This window comes from Bufo bufo, chromosome 11 (genome assembly GCF_905171765.1).
Source record: "Bufo bufo chromosome 11, aBufBuf1.1, whole genome shotgun sequence".
In the NCBI taxonomy this organism is placed as follows: domain Eukaryota; kingdom Metazoa; phylum Chordata; class Amphibia; order Anura; family Bufonidae; genus Bufo; species Bufo bufo.
Window position 1 is genome coordinate 2471167 of NC_053399.1, and position 14926 is coordinate 2486092.

Below are 14926 nucleotides of genomic sequence, written 5' to 3' on the forward strand. Positions count from 1 at the left end.
CAGTATACAGGACAGGAGAAGTGGTACTGTGCAGTGTATATATATACAGAATAAGAGCAGATACTGAGGATTACACCCGGTATACAGGACAGGAGAAGTGGTACTGTGCAGTGTATATATATACAGAATAAGAGCAGATACTGAGGATTACACCCAGTATACAGGACAGCAGAAGTGGTACTGTGCAGAGTCCATATATACAGAATAGGAGCAGATACTGAGGATTACACCCAGTATACAGGACAGGAGAAGTGGTACTGTGCAGTGTATATATATACAGAATAAGAGCAGATACTGAGGATTACACCCGGTATACAGGACAGGAGAAGTGGTACTGTGCAGTGTATATATATACAGAATAAGAGCAGATACTGAGGATTACACCCAGTATACAGGACAGGAGAAGTGGTACTGTGCAGAGTCCATATATACAGAATAGGAGCAGATACTGAGGATTACACCCAGTATACAGGACAGGAGAAGTGGTACTGTGCAGTGTATATATATACAGAATAAGAGCAGATACTGAGGATTACACCCAGTATACAGGACAGCAGAAGTGGTACTGTGCAGAGTCCATATATACAGAATAGGAGCAGATACTGAGGATTACACCCAGTATACAGGACAGGAGAAGTGGTACTGTGCAGTGTATATATATACAGAATAAGAGCAGATACTGAGGATTACACCCGGTATACAGGACAGGAGAAGTGGTACTGTGCAGTGTATATATATACAGAATAAGAGCAGATACTGAGGATTACACCCAGTATACAGGACAGGAGAAGTGGTACTGTGCAGAGTCCATATATACAGAATAGGAGCAGATACTGAGGATTACACCCAGTATACAGGACAGGAGAAGTGGTACTGTGCAGTGTATATATATACAGAATAAGAGCAGATACTGAGGATTACACCCAGTATACAGGACAGCAGAAGTGGTACTGTGCAGAGTCCATATATACAGAATAGGAGCAGATACTGAGGATTACACCCAGTATACAGGACAGGAGAAGTGGTACTGTGCAGTGTATATGTATATATACAGAATAAGAGCAGATACTGAGGACGGTTTAATACCAATTCAAATTGACCGGGAAATGTAATGGGCGATTCGTGGATCTGGTGTGAATTTTACTGTTAAGCTCTTTGTTAGAGAACAGCAAGTTGTGCAAAAAGTCCTGAAACACTGAACAGTTGGATATTTAGAAGGTCAGAGGAGGAGACGCTAAGGTCTCCCGTGAAGGTCAGAGGAGGCGACGCTAAGGTCTCCCGTGAAGGTCAGAGGAGGCGACGCTAAGGTCTCCCGTGAAGGTCAGAGGAGGCGACGCTAAGGTCTCCCGTGAAGGTCAGAGGAGGCGACGCTAAGGTCTCCCGTGAAGGTCAGAGGAGGCGACGCTAAGGTCTCCCGTGAAGGTCAGAGGAGGCGACGCTAAGGGCTCCCGTGAAGGTCAGAGGAGGCGACGCTAAGGTCTCCCGTGAAGGTCAGAGGAGGAGACGCTAAGGTCGCCCGTGAAGGTCAGAGGAGGCGACGCTAAGGTCTCCCGTGAAGCTCAGAGGAGGCGACGCTAAGGTCTCCCGTGAAGGTCAGAGGAGGCGACGCTAAGGTCTCCCGTGAAGGTCAGAGGAGGCGACGCTAAGGTCTCCCGTGAAGGTCAGAGGAGGCGACGCTAAGGTCTCCCGTGAAGGTCAGAGGAGGCGACGCTAAGGTCTCCCGTGAAGGTCAGAGGAGGCGACGCTAAGGTCTCCCGTGAAGGTCAGAGGAGGAGACGCTAAGGTCGCCCGTGAAGGTCAGAGGAGGCGACGCTAAGGTCTCCCGTGAAGGTCAGAGGAGGCGACGCTAAGGTCTCCCGTGAAGGTCAGAGGAGGCGACGCTAAGGTCTCCCGTGAAGGTCAGAGGAGGCGACGCTAAGGTCTCCCGTGAAGGTCAGAGGAGGCGACGCTAAGGTCTCCCGTGAAGGTCAGAGGAGGCGACGCTAAGGTCTCCCGTGAAGGTCAGAGGAGGCGACGCTAAGGTCTCCCGTGAAGGTCAGAGGAGGAGACGCTAAGGTCGCCCGTGAAGGTCAGAGGAGGCGACGCTAAGGTCTCCCGTGAAGGTCAGAGGAGGCGACGCTAAGGTCTCCCGTGAAGGTCAGAGGAGGCGACGCTAAGGTCTCCCGTGAAGGTCAGAGGAGGCGACGCTAAGGTCTCCCGTGAAGGTCAGAGGAGGCGACGCTAAGGTCTCCCGTGAAGGTCAGAGGAGGCGACGCTAAGGTCTCCCGTGAAGGTCAGAGGAGGCGACGCTAAGGTCTCCCGTGAAGGTCAGAGGAGGCGACGCTAAGGTCTCCCGTGAAGGTCAGAGGAGGCGACGCTAAGGTCTCCCGTGAAGGTCAGAGGAGGCGACGCTAAGGTCTCCCGTGAAGGTCAGAGGAGGCGACGCTAAGGTCTCCCGTGAAGGTCAGAGGAGGCGACGCTAAGGTCTCCCGTGAAGGTCAGAGGAGGCGACGCTAAGGTCTCCCGTGAGGGTCAGAGGAGGCGACGCTAAGGTCTCCCGTGAAGGTCAAAGGGCATTTTAGGCTCATGTGGAAATTTCACCCACAAGACAAATATCCCGGACTGTTTGTGAGTAGTGTCAGCAACCTCCGCCACTCCAGGTGTTGTAAAACTACTTCTCCCATCATGCACACTTGCTTGGCTGTTTTCTAAACTCCCACACAAGTGGAAGAAGCATGCTGGGAGTTGTAGTTTCACAACAGCTGCAGTGCCAAATGTTGCTGATCCCTGGGCTAGGGGGTAAATACGGGATTATAAAGGGGGTATATACGGTTAGGGGGTATGTACTGGATTATAAAGGGGGTATATACGGTTAGGGGGTAAATACTGGATTATAAAAGGGGGTAAATACTGGATTATAAAAGGGGGTAAATACTGGATTATAAAAGGGGGTATATACGGGTAGGGGGTATGTACTGGATTATATGGGGGGTATATACGGGTAGGGGGTATGTACTGGATTATATGGGGGGTATATACGGGTAGGGGGTATGTACTGGATTATATGGGGGATATATACGGTTAGGGGGTATGTACTGGATTATATGGGGGTATATACGGGTATGTACTGGATTATATGGGGGTATATACGGGTAGGGGGTATGTACTGGATTATATGGGGGGGGTATATACGGGTAGGGGGTATGTACTGGATTATATGGGGGGTATATACGGGTAGGGGGTATGTACTGGATTATATGGGGGGTATATACGGTTAGGGGGTAAATACTGGATTATATGGGGGGTATATACGGGTGTGGGGTATATAGTGGATTATATGGGGGTATATACGGGTAGGGGGTATGTACTGGATTATATGGGGGGTATATACGGGTAGGGGGTATGTACTGGATTATATGGGGGTATATACGGTTAGGGGGTATGTACTGGATTATATGGGGGGTATATACGGTTAGGGGGTATGTACTGGATTATATGGGGGGTATATACGGGTAGGGGGTATGTACTGGATTATATGGGGGGTATATACGGTTAGGGGGTATGTACTGGATTATATGGGGGGTATATACGGGTAGGGGGTATGTACTGGATTATATGGGGGGTATATACGGTTAGGGGGTATGTACTGGATTATATGGGGGGTATATACGGGTAGGGGGTAAATACTGGATTATATGGGGGGTATATACGGTTAGGGGGTATGTACTGGATTATATGGGGGGTATATACGGGTAGGGGGTATGTACTGGATTATATGGGGGTATATACGGTTAGGGGGTATGTACTGGATTATATGGGGGGTATATACGGGTAGGGGGTATGTACTGGATTATATGGGGGGTATATACGGGTAGGGGGTATGTACTGGATTATATGGGGGGTCTATACGCGGTCACGTATCTCGGGGACGCCGTCGCCTCAGACAGGTTACATGTAATACCACAGCCCGCCACATGATGGCGCCGCCCGGGAATCGTCTCTGCCTCCCACCTGATGAGCTGCCGAGGAGCCTCCAGCACCGACCACAGCGCGTAGAAATCCACCCGAACCATGGCGGCTCCGAACCGACCCCGGCACCGGAACGAACGGACGAGGCGGGAACCGACGGAGGGGGAGCAGCAGGAAAGCGGCGAGGATGGAACCCGGGAACTGCTGCGGGTGTGAGGAGGATACTGACGGAGGCTCCGCCCACAGCGGATAAGAGGAGGAGTCACGACATAGACCCCGCCCTACTGTTGGCACCGCTGATCTCTAGTGAGTGGGTAGTGATGGCACCGCTTATCTCTCGTGAGTGGGTAGTGATGGCACCGCTGATCTCTCGTGAGTGGGTAGTGATGGCACCCCTGATCTCTAGTGAGTGGGTAGTGATGGCACCCCTGATCTCTAGTGAGTGGGTAGTGATGGCACCGCTGATCTCTGGTGAGTGGGTAGTGATGGCACCGCTGATCTCTAGTGAGTGGGTAGAGATGGCACCGCTGATATCTAGTGAGTGGGTAGAGTTGGCAACGCTGATCTCTAGTGAGTAGATAGTGATGGCACCGCTGATCTCTAGTGAGTAGATAGTGATGGCACTGCTGATCTCTAGTGAGTGGATAGTGATGGCACCGCTGATCTCTCGTGAGTGGGTAGCGATGGCACCGCTGATATCTAGTGAGTGGGTAGTGATGGCACCGCTGATATCTAGTGAGTGGGTAGTGATGGCACCGCTGATCTCTAGTGAGTGGGTAGTGATGGCACCGCTGATATCTAGTGAGTGGGTAGAGTTGGCAACGCTGATCTCTAGTGAGTAGATAGTGATGGCACCGCTGATCTCTAGTGAGTAGATAGTGATGGCACTGCTGATCTCTAGTGAGTGGATAGTGATGGCACCGCTGATCTCTAGTGAGTGGTAGAGATGGCACCGCTGATTTCTAGTGAGTGGGCAGTGATGGCACCGCTGATCTCTAGTGAGTGGGTAGTGATGGCACCGCTGATCTCTGGTGAGTGGGTAGTGATGGCACCGCTGATCTCTAGTGAGTGGGTAGAGATGGCACCGCTGATATCTAGTGAGTGGGTAGAGTTGGCAACGCTGATCTCTAGTGAGTAGATAGTGATGGCACCGCTGATCTCTAGTGAGTAGATAGAGATGGCACCGCTGATTTCTAGTGAGTGGGCAGTGATGGCACCGCTGATCTCTAGTGAGTGGGTAGTGATGGCACCGCTGATCTCTGGTGAGTGGGTAGTGATGGCACCGCTGATCTCTAGTGAGTGGGTAGAGATGGCACCGCTGATATCTAGTGAGTGGGTAGAGTTGGCAACGCTGATCTCTAGTGAGTAGATAGTGATGGCACTGCTGATCTCTAGTGAGTGGATAGTGATGGCACCGCTGATCTCTAGTGAGTGGTAGAGATGGCACCGCTGATTTCTAGTGAGTGGGCAGTGATGGCACCGCTGATCTCTAGTGAGTGGGTAGTGATGGCACCGCTGATCACTAGTGAGTTTGTAGAGATGGCACCGCTGATCTCTAGTGAGTGGGTAGAGATGGCACCGCTGATCTCTAGTGAGTGGATAAAGATGGCACCGCTGATATCTAGTGAGTGGGTAGTGATGGCACCGCTGATCTCTAGTGAGTGGGTAGAGATGGCACCGCTGATCTCTAGTGAGTGGGTAGAGATGGCACCGCTGATCTCTAGTGAGTGGGTAGAGATGGCACCGCTGATCTCTAGTGAGTGGGTAGAGATGGCACCGCTGATCTCTAGTGAGTGGGTAGAGATGGCACCGCTGATTTCTAGTGAGTGGGTAGAAATGGCACCGCTGATCTCTAGTGAGTGGATAAAGATGGCACCGCTAATCTCTAGTGAGTGGATAAAGATGGCACCGCTAATCTCTAGTGAGTGGATAGTGATGGCACCGCTGATCTCTCGTGAGTGGGTAGCGATGGCACCGCTGATATCTAGTGAGTGGGTAGTGATGGCACCGCTGATCTCTAGTGAGTGGGTAGTGATGGCACCGCTGATATCTAGTGAGTGGGTAGAGTTGGCAACGCTGATCTCTAGTGAGTAGATAGTGATGGCACCGCTGATCTCTAGTGAGTAGATAGTGATGGCACTGCTGATCTCTAGTGAGTGGATAGTGATGGCACCGCTGATCTCTAGTGAGTGGTAGAGATGGCACCGCTGATTTCTAGTGAGTGGGCAGTGATGGCACCGCTGATCTCTAGTGAGTGGGTAGTGATGGCACCGCTGATCTCTAGTGAGTTTGTAGAGATGGCACCGCTGATCTCTAGTGAGTGGGTAGAGATGGCACCGCTGATCTCTAGTGAGTGGGTAGAGATGGCACCGCTGATATCTAGTGAGTGGGTAGTGATGGCACCGCTGATCTCTAGTGAGTGGGTAGAGATGGCACTGCTGATCTCTAGTGAGTGGGTAGAGATGGCACCGCTAATCTCTAGTGGGTAGAGATGGCACCGCTGATCTCTAGTGAGTGGGTAGAGATGGCACCGCTGATCTCTAGTGAGTGGATAAAGATGGCACCGCTAATCTCTAGTGGGTAGAGATGGCACCGCTGATCTCTAGTGAGTGGGTAGAGATGGCACCGCTGATCTCTAGTGAGTGGGTAGAGATGGCACCACTGATCTCTAGTGAGTGGATAAAGATGGCACCGCTGATCTCTAGTGAGTGGGTAGAGATGGCACCGCTGATTTCTAGTGAGTGGGTAGAGATGGCACCGCTGATCTCTAGTGAGTTTGTAGAGATGGCACCGCTGATCTCTAGTGAGTGGATAAAGATGGCACCGCTGATTTCTAGTGAGTGGGTAGTGATGGCACTGCTGATCTCTAGTGAGTGGATAGTGATGGCACCGCTGATTTCTAGTGAGTGGGTAGAGATGGCACCGCTGATATCTAGTGAGTGGGTAGAGATGGCACCGCTGATATCTAGTGAGTGGGTAGAGATGGCACCGCTGATCTCTAGTGGGTAGAGATGGCACCGCTAATCTCTAGTGAGTGGATAAAGATGGCACCACTGATCTCTAGTGAGTGGGTAGAAATGGCACCGCTGATCTCTAGTGAGTGGGTAGAGATGGCACCGCTGATCTCTAGTGGGTAGAGATGGCACCGCTAATCTCTAGTGAGTGGATAAAGATGGCACCACTGATCTCTAGTGAGTGGGTAGAAATGGCACCGCTGATCTCTAGTGAGTGGGTAGAGATGGCACCGCTGATCTCTAGTGAGTGGATAAAGATGGCACCGCTGATCTCTGATTTTTAACACTTTATTTCTACTTTGATCACACTGTATCTTCTGCTGCTGAGCGGATTGTCCTCTGTTGTCTGCCGTACATTCTCGGACCCTCAGGTGACAGGGTTATTACCTGCTGGGGGTTGTTGTCCGTCTCGGGTGAGGGTCACATATTATTGTGTACAGTGCACAGGGTTCTGCAGTGCTGCGCAGCAGGATGACATCATCTACCGTGTGGAGCAGCAGTATAATCACCGGCTGCTTCTTCTGGGGAGGACACGGAGCGGCAGTAGGAGCCGGACCGCGGACTGAGCTGCCATCTTGAGGACACGCCCCTCAGCTGCTGTAATAGACATGGAAGTACAGAGTCTTGTTCCGCAGCAGCGAGTAGGAATTGTCCAGTTTGAGGAGATACACCCCCTCCCCCGGGTATTCATGGCTTCCTGCCTGCACCTCCCGATGACTGTCCCGCCGGTAAACCTGCATGATTTCACCATATCGACTGCGCAGGCGGTAAACAGAGCCCCGCTCCACGTCCCCCTCCCTGCTGTGCCCTGCAAGACAAAACAGAGCAATCAGGAGTCAAAAAGAAGGCCCCATGTGAGAGGGACCGCTCTGTCCGACGCAAGGCGTACCTGGGGAGGGGGGGGGGGGGAGCTGCTCTGACTGAGGCCAGGCGTACCTGGGGAGGGGGGGGGGGGGGGAGCTGCTCTGACTGAGGCCGGGCGTACCTGGGGAGGGGGGGGGAGAGCTGCTCTGACTGAGGCCAGGCGTACCTGGGGAGGGGGGGGGGAGAGCTGCTCTGACTGAGGCCAGGCGTACCTGGGGAGGGGGGGGGAGAGCTGCTCTGACTGAGGCCGGGCGTACCTGGGGAGGGGGGGGGGAGCTGCTCTGACTGAGGCCGGGCGTACCTGGGGAGGGGGGGGGGAGAGCTGCTCTGACTGAGGCCAGGCGTACCTGGGGAGGGGGGGAGAGCTGCTCTGACTGAGGCCAGGCGTACCTGGGGGGGGGGGGAGAGCTGCTCTGACTGAGGCCAGGCGTACCTGGGGAGGGGGGGGGGGGAGAGCTGCTCTGACTGAGGCCGGGCGTACCTGGGGAGGGGGGGGGGGGGGGGAGAGCTGCTCTGACTGAGGCCGGGCGTACCTGGGGAGGGGGGGAGAGCTGCTCTGACTGAGACCGGGCGTACCTGGGGAGGGGGGGAGAGCTGCTCTGACTGAGGCCAGGCGTACCTGGGGAGGGGGGGAGAGCTGCTCTGACTGAGACCAGGCGTACCTGGGGAGGGGGGGGGAGAGCTGCTCTGACTGAGGCCGGGCGTACCTGGGGAGGGGGGGGGGGGCGGGAGCTGCTCTGACTGAGGCCGGGCGTACCTGGGGAGGGGGGGGAGAGCTGCTCTGACTGAGGCCGGGCGTACCTGGGGAGGGGGGGGGAGCTGCTCTGACTGAGGCCAGGCGTACCTGGGGGGGGGGGGGGGGGGAGAGCTGCTCTGACTGAGGCCGGGCGTACCTGGGGGGGGGGGGAGAGCTGCTCTGACTGAGACCAGGCGTACCTGGGGAGGGGGGGAGAGCTGCTCTGACTGAGACCAGGCGTACCTGGGGAGGGGGGGGGGAGAGCTGCTCTGACTGAGGCCGGGCGTACCTGGGGAGGGGGGGGGGGGGCGGGAGCTGCTCTGACTGAGGCCGGGCGTACCTGGGGAGGGGGGGGGAGAGCTGCTCTGACTGAGGCCAGACGTACCTGGGGAGGGGGGAGAGAGCTGCTCTGACTGAGGCCAGGCGTACCTGGGGAGGGGAGAGCTGCTCTGACTGAGGCCGGGCGTACCTGGGGAGGGGGGGGGAGAGCTGCTCTGACTGAGGCCAGGCGTACCTGGGGAGGGGGGGAGAGCTGCTCTGACTGAGGCCAGGCGTACCTGGGGAGGGGGGGGGGGGAGAGCTGCTCTGACTGAGGCCGGGCGTACCTGGGGGAAAGGGGGGGCGCGGGAGAGAGCTGCTCTGACTGAGGCCAGGCGTACCTGGGGAGGGGGGGGGAGAGCTGCTCTGACTGAGGCCGGGCGTACCTGGGGAGGGGGGGAGAGCTGCTCTGACTGAGGCCGGGCGTACCTGGGGAGGGGGGGGGGGGGAGAGCTGCTCTGACTGAGGCCAGGCGTACCTGGGGAGGGGGGGGGGGGGAGCTGCTCTGACTGAGGCCAGGCGTACCTGGGGAGGGGGGGGGGAGCTGCTCTGACTGAGGCCAGGCGTACCTGGGGAGGGGGGGGGAGAGCTGCTCTGACTGAGGCCAGGCGTACCTGGGAGGGGGGGAGAGCTGCTCTGACTGAGGCCAGGCGTACCTGGGGAGGGGGGGGGGGGGAGAGCTGCTCTGACTGAGGCCGGGCGTACCTGGGGGGAAGGGGGGGGCGCGGGAGAGAGCTGCTCTGACTGAGGCCAGGCGTACCTGGGGGGGGGGGGAGAGCTGCTCTGACTGAGGCCGGGCGTTACCTGGGGAGGGGGGGAGAGCTGCTCTGACTGAGGCCGGGCGTACCTGGGGAAAGGGGGGGGGGGCGGGAGAGAGCTGCTCTGACTGAGGCCGGGCGTACCTGGGAGGGGGGGAGAGCTGCTCTGACTGAGACCAGGCGTACCTGGGGAGGGGGGGGGGGCGGGAGCTGCTCTGACTGAGGCCGGGCGTACCTGGGGAGGGGGGGGAGAGCTGCTCTGACTGAGGCCAGGCGTACCTGGGGAGGGAGGGGGGAGAGAGCTGCTCTGACTGAGGCCAGGCGTACCTGGGGAGGGGGGGGGGGGGAGAGAGTGCTCTGACTGAGGCCGGGCGTACCTTGGGAGGGGGGGGGAGAGCTGCTCTGACTGAGGCCGGGCGTACCTGGGGAGGGGGGGGAGAGCTGCTCTGACTGAGACCGGGCGTACCTGGGGAGGGGGGGGGAGAGCTGCTCTGACTGAGGCCGGGCGTACCCTGGGGAGGGGGGGGGGAGAGCTGCTCTGACTGAGGCCGGGCGTACCTGGGGAGGGGGGGGGAGAGCTGCTCTGACTGAGGCCAGGCGTACCTGGGGGAGGGGGGGGGGGAGAGCTGCTCTGACTGAGGCCGGCGTACCTGGGGGAAAGGGGGGGCGCGGGAGAGAGCTGCTCTGACTGAGGCCAGGCGTACCTGGGGAGGGGGGGGGGAGAGCTGCTCTGACTGAGGCCGGGCGTACCTGGGGAGGGGGGGAGAGCTGCTCTGACTGAGGCCAGGCGTACCTGGGGAGGGGGGGGGGGCGGGAGCTGCTCTGACTGAGGCCGGGGCGTACCTGGGGAGGGGGGGGAGAGCTGCTCTGACTGAGGCCAGGCGTACCTGGGGAGGGGGGGAGAGAGCTGCTCTGGACTGAGGCCAGGCGTACCTGGGGAGGGGGGGGGAGGGAGAGCTGCTCTGACTGAGGCCGGGCGTACCTGGGGAGGGGGGGGGGAGAGCTGCTCTGACTGAGGCCAGGCGTACCTGGGGAGGGGGGGGGGGAGAGCTGCTCTGACTGAGGCCGGGCGTACCTGGGGGAAAGGGGGGGCGCGGGAGGAGAGCTGCTCTGACTGAGGCCAGGCGTACCTGGGGAGGGGGGGGGAGAGCTGCTCTGACTGAGAGCCGGGCGTACCTGGGGAGGGGGGGAGAGCTGCTCTGACTGAGGCCGCGGGCGTACCTGGGGAGGGGGGGGAGAGCTAGCTCTGACTGAGGCCGGGCGTACCTGGGGAGGGGGGGGGGAGAGCTGCTCTGACTGAGGCCAGGCGTACCTGGGGAGTGGGGGGGGAGAGCTGCTCTGACTGAGGGCCAGGCGTACCTGGGGAGGGGGGGAGAGCTGCTCTGACTGAGGCCAGGCGTACCTGGGGAGGGGGGGGGGGGAGAGCTGCTCTGACTGAGACCAGGCGTACCTGGGGGAAAGGGGGGGGGGGGCGGGAGAGAGCTGCCTCTGACTGAGGGCCGGGCGTACCTGGGGAGGGGGGGGGGGGAGAGAGCTGCTCTGACTGAGGCCAGGCATACCTGGGGAGGGGGGGAGAGTGCTCTGACTGAGGCAGGCGTACCTGGGGGAGGGGGGGGGGGGAGGCTGCTCTGACTGAGGCCGGGCGTACCTGGGGAGGGGGGGAGAGCTGCTCTGACTGAGGCCAGGCGTACCTGGGGAGGGGGGGGGGGGGGGAGAGCTGCTCTGACTGAGGCCGGGCGTACCTGGGGAGGGGGGGGGGGGAGAGCTGCTCTGACTGAGGCCAGGCGTACCTGGGAAGGGGGGGGAGAGCTGCTCTGACTGAGACCAGGCGTACCTGGGGAGGGGGGGGGGGAGCTGCTCTGACTGAGGCCGGGCGTACCTGGGGAGGGGGGGGGGGGGGAGAGCTGCTCTGACTGAGGCCGGGCGTACCTGGGGAGGGGGGGGAGAGCTGCTCTGACTGAGACCAGGCGTACCTGGGGAGGGGGAGCTGCTCTGACTGAGGCCGGGCGTACCTGGGGAGGGGGGGGGAGAGCTGCTCTGACTGAGGCCAGGCGTACCTGGGGGGGGGGGGGGGGAGAGCTGCTCTGACTGAGGCCGGGCGTACCTGGGGGAAAGGGGGAGGGCGGGAGAGCTGCTCTGACTGAGGCCGGGCGTACCTGGGGAGGGGGGGGGGGGGAGAGCTGCTCTGACTGAGGCCGGGCGTACCTGGGGAGGGGGGGGAGAGCTGCTCTGACTGAGGCCAAGGCGTACCTGGGGAGGGGGGGGGGAGAGAGCTGCGCTCTGACTGAGGCCGGGCGTACCTGGGGGAAAGGGGGGGGGCGGGAGAGAGCTGCTCTGGACTGAGGCCGGGCGTACCTGGGGAGGGGGGGGGAGAGAGCTGCTCTGACTGAGGCCGGGCGTACCTGGGGAAAGGGGGAGGGCGGGAGGGAGAGCTGCTCTGACTGAGGCCGGGCGTACCTGGGGGGGGGGGGAGAGAGCTGCTCTGACTGAGGCCGGGCGTACCTGGGGGGGGGGGGGAGCTGCTCTGACTGAGGCCGGGCGTACCTGGGGGGGGGGGGGAGAGAGCTGCTCTCACTGAGGCCGGGCGTACCTGGGGAGGGGGGAGAGCTGCTCTGCCCGACGCGAGGCGTACCTGGGGGGGGGGGGGGGAGAGCTGCTCTGACTGAGGCCGGGCGTACCTGGGGGGGGGTGGGGGAGGGAGAGCTGCTTCTGACTGAGGCCAGGCGTACCTGGGGAGGGGGGAGGGGAGAGCTGCTCTGACTGAGGCCAGGCGCACCTGGGGAGGGGGGGGGGGGGAGAGCTGCTCTGACTGAGGCCAGGCGTACCTGGGGAGGGGGGGGGGGGGAGGGAAGAGAGCTGCTCTGACTGAGGCCAGGTGTACCTGGGGGGGGGAGCTGCTCTGCAAGTTACCATTATATATATGCCGGATGTATATGCCTCAGGTACGCCCGGCCTCGGGCAGAGCAGCTCCCCCCCGCCAGGTACACCCGGCCTCGGGCAGAGTAGCTCCCCCCCCCCCTCAGGTACGCCCGGCTTCGGGCAGAGCAGCTCCCCCCCCCCCTCAGGTACGCCCGGCCTCAGGCAGAGCAGCTCCCCCTCCCCCTCAGGTACGCCCGGCCTCAGGCAGAGCAGCTTCTCCTCAGGTATGCCCGGCCTCGGGCAGAGCAGCTCCCCCCCTCAGGTACGCCCGGCCTCGGGCAGAGCAGCTCCCCCTCAGGTACGCCGGCCTCAGGGCAGTGCAGCCTCCCCTCAGGTACGCCCAGCCTCGGGCAGAGCAGCTCCCCCTCAGGATATGCCCGGCCTCGGGAGAGCAGCTCCCCTCAGTACGCCCGGCCTCGGGCAGAGCAGCTCCCCCCCCCTCTCCAGGTACACCCCCGGCCTCGCGCAGAGCAGCTAGGTTAGGAAGGTGCACCCCTCCCCCCAATAATCTTCCTCTCTGTCTATAAATCTGAGGGCAGGTTACAAGGCTTTAGATGCCCATGTGGGGGGTGAGGGGCATGCGAAATAGGGAGGGCTCAGGACACTCACAGGGGCTCTCGGCGTCTTCCTCCTCCTCCTCGTCGCTGGACTCGCTGACCTGAAGAGTCACGGCTGTGCTGGTGACCGGAGTCCAGTCAAAGTAGATCCCAAAACCAATGTCGTAGTCTTCAGTGGCGAACTCCCAGCAGAGTCGCTTTCCATCCGGGGTGAGTTGGGACGCGGACGGTCAGACCTCGCCCCTCCGTAATGGTCAGCAGGCCATGCTTCTCACTCGCCATCCGGTGCTTGAAAACTCACGCAGGTTGGCACCTAGTCCACGTGGTGGCTGGTCGTAGTGGAGGTGGAGGCCCTGGAGAAGAGGGACAGAGACTGACATGTCGTGGCACCTGGTGGCTCCCAGATACATCCCACATCGCCCCACTCACCTTTCCCTTCGGGTCACGGTGGGCTCCTTCCTCGATGGGTCTAGGGGTCGGCCTTTTCCCCACAATGTCCCACTGGTGCCATTCTGCTCGACTTGGATCATGAGGACGTCGGGAGGCGAGGGAGGATTTGCTGGTCCAAGGGACAGCAGAAGAGCTTCCAGCTCCTGCAACTCCTCATGCGGGATGTCGAGCGGCACAAGTAACCAAGCCCCGCCCCCACCGGGCTACAGCCCGCCTCCCGCTGTGACATTCATGAATACGCACCCAACACTTTCCTGAATCCCAGTGGTGTCGCTGCGCCCCCACTTCTTGTGCAGTCCTGGCTGACCCCAGCCCCAATGATACGCCCGCCTGGATCTTACTGGCTTCTGGGGACCTCCTCACTGCTTGCCCCGGGGTGCCACGAGCAGTCACCATGGAGATGCATCTGTGCCACGCTCTCATCCAGCAGATTCACTCACCTTGTCCAGGGCAGTTTTTGTGGGTTCAGGTGGTTTGCTCAGGGTCATTTTGGGTGTTTTAACAGATGTGTTGCCTGCTGTGGTTTCAGTGTCATCTGTGGCAGCATTGACTGCAGTGGTTTTGGTGGCAGCATTGCCTGCAGTGGTCTTAGGGGCATCGGTGGCAGCATTGCCTGCAGTGGTTTTGGTGGCAGCACTGCCTACTGTGGTTTTAGTGGCAGCACTGCCTGCAGTGGTTTTGGTGGCAGCACTGCCTCCTGTGGTCTTAGTGGCATCGGTGGCAGCACTGACTGCTGTGGTTTTGGTGGCATCGGTGGTAGCACTGACTGCTGTGGCTTTGGTGGCATCGGTGGTAGCACTGACTGCTGTGGTTTTAGTGGCATCAGTGGCAGCACTGCCTGCAGTGGTTTTGGTGGCAGCACTGCCTCCTGTGGTCTTAGTGGCATCGGTGGCAGCACTGACTGCTGTGGTTTTGGTGGCATCGGTGGTAGCACTGACTGCTGTGGTTTTAGTGGCATCAGTGGCAGCACTGACTGCAGTGGTCTGGGCAGCATCACCAGTGGCCGCTCCCAGGTCATCTTTGGGGGGCGGTGTACCTCCGGCCTCCTCTTCCGTCCTCGATGACCTGGAATACACGAGGAGGTTTGAGCCCTACACTCTGAAGAGCAGTGCGACTGCGGGGAGGGGCACTTACCTCTCTGCAGGGGTAGATTCTAGGTGGCTGGATCGCTGCGGGTGGGACGCTGACTCCCCGGACTTGCTCTCATGCTCAGTCTTAACAGAGGCTCCATCACCTGCAGAAAGAAGGTCTGAATGTGGTTACGTGTCCCTCAGACTGTGACCGCTCATCGCTCGGCTCCACCCACCGCCGATCCCTAACCAAGGAATTAACCCATAGATTGAAGATACAAAGCCTCAATAA

General features: G+C 59.6%; 2 protein-coding genes across 3 annotated transcripts in view; both read right to left on the reverse strand.

Moving 5' to 3' along the window:
• Nucleotides 1–4148, reverse strand: part of LOC120982219 (tRNA wybutosine-synthesizing protein 2/3/4-like) — a 28847-nt gene extending 24699 nt beyond the window's left edge. For both annotated transcript variants that reach the window (XM_040412225.1, XM_040412224.1), the window contains exon 1: nucleotides 3991–4148. In XM_040412225.1, coding sequence (XP_040268159.1) covers nucleotides 3991–4052 — 62 coding nt within the window. In that variant the 5' untranslated portion in view covers nucleotides 4053–4148. The remainder of the gene's footprint in view (nucleotides 1–3990) is intronic.
• A 9026-nt stretch (nucleotides 4149–13174) lies between these two features.
• The window catches only part of LOC120981787 (circumsporozoite protein-like), an 11427-nt gene continuing 9675 nt past the window's right edge, over nucleotides 13175–14926 (reverse strand). The window contains exons 2-5 of the mRNA XM_040411507.1: nucleotides 14699–14798; nucleotides 14005–14629; nucleotides 13544–13707; nucleotides 13175–13467 (exon numbers count right to left, since the gene is read on the reverse strand). Of these exons, the coding sequence (XP_040267441.1) occupies nucleotides 13428–13467; nucleotides 13544–13707; nucleotides 14005–14629; nucleotides 14699–14798 (929 nt within the window). The 3' untranslated portion in view covers nucleotides 13175–13427. The remainder of the gene's footprint in view (nucleotides 13468–13543; nucleotides 13708–14004; nucleotides 14630–14698; nucleotides 14799–14926) is intronic.